Source organism: Entamoeba invadens (genome assembly GCF_000330505.1).
Source record: "Entamoeba invadens IP1 unplaced genomic scaffold scaff_1105074726317, whole genome shotgun sequence".
Classification (NCBI taxonomy): Eukaryota; Evosea; order Mastigamoebida; family Endamoebidae; genus Entamoeba; species Entamoeba invadens.
In genome coordinates, this window is record NW_004440302.1 from 39,003 (window position 1) to 39,644 (window position 642).

The window sequence follows — 642 nt, forward strand, 5'->3', positions numbered from 1 at the left end:
AGAAAAAAAGAAAACAATCAATAACTGACTTATGATACTTTATATTATTTTATCCAATTTTTATAAAAATAGACAATTTAAAAAATAAAAATTATGTTTTTATTTTTATTTTTAAATAACAAAAAATGACTTGAAATAATGTTGAAATTTGTTGCATTTTTAATTGAAAATTATTAAAAGTAAAATTATAAAATGTCGGATTATTTTTTGCCAGATTATTTTGTCCGTTCACCATAAATTTTAATTGTACATTTCCAAAATATAATTACACTGTGTGCAGTTTTATTGTGTATTTAATTTTTTAAAAAACTGGACATTGTCAAAATGTCTGATTGTAAACCAGCTGTTATTATTGATAACGGTTCTTATATTATGAAAGCTGGATTGTCAGACCAAAAAGAAAATGTCCCGAAATGTGTGTTTCCAAGTATAGTTGGTTACTCAAAAACGAACGAAACAGACATTTTTGTTGGTAATAAAGCATTTGAAAAACAAAACGAACTTCGTATTGTTGATGTGTTTGATAATGCAACAGTAGCAGACTATGAAGCACTTGAGAAACTGTGGAAATACACATATGAACAACTCAAAACTGATCCAAAAGAACATAATTTGTTGCTCACTGAAGACTTTGAAGACTCT

The 642-nt window shown here is 25.9% G+C and overlaps 1 protein-coding gene across 1 annotated transcript; it reads left to right on the forward strand.

The window, feature by feature from the left end:
• Positions 1–324: 324 nt before the first annotated feature.
• Positions 325–614, forward strand: EIN_233330 (putative actin; the record flags this gene model as incomplete). Its single annotated transcript, XM_004256085.1, has 1 exon — positions 325–614. A coding segment is annotated over one exon (290 nt), but the record flags the coding sequence as incomplete, so codon positions are not given.
• Between the last annotated feature and the right edge of the window lie 28 nt (positions 615–642).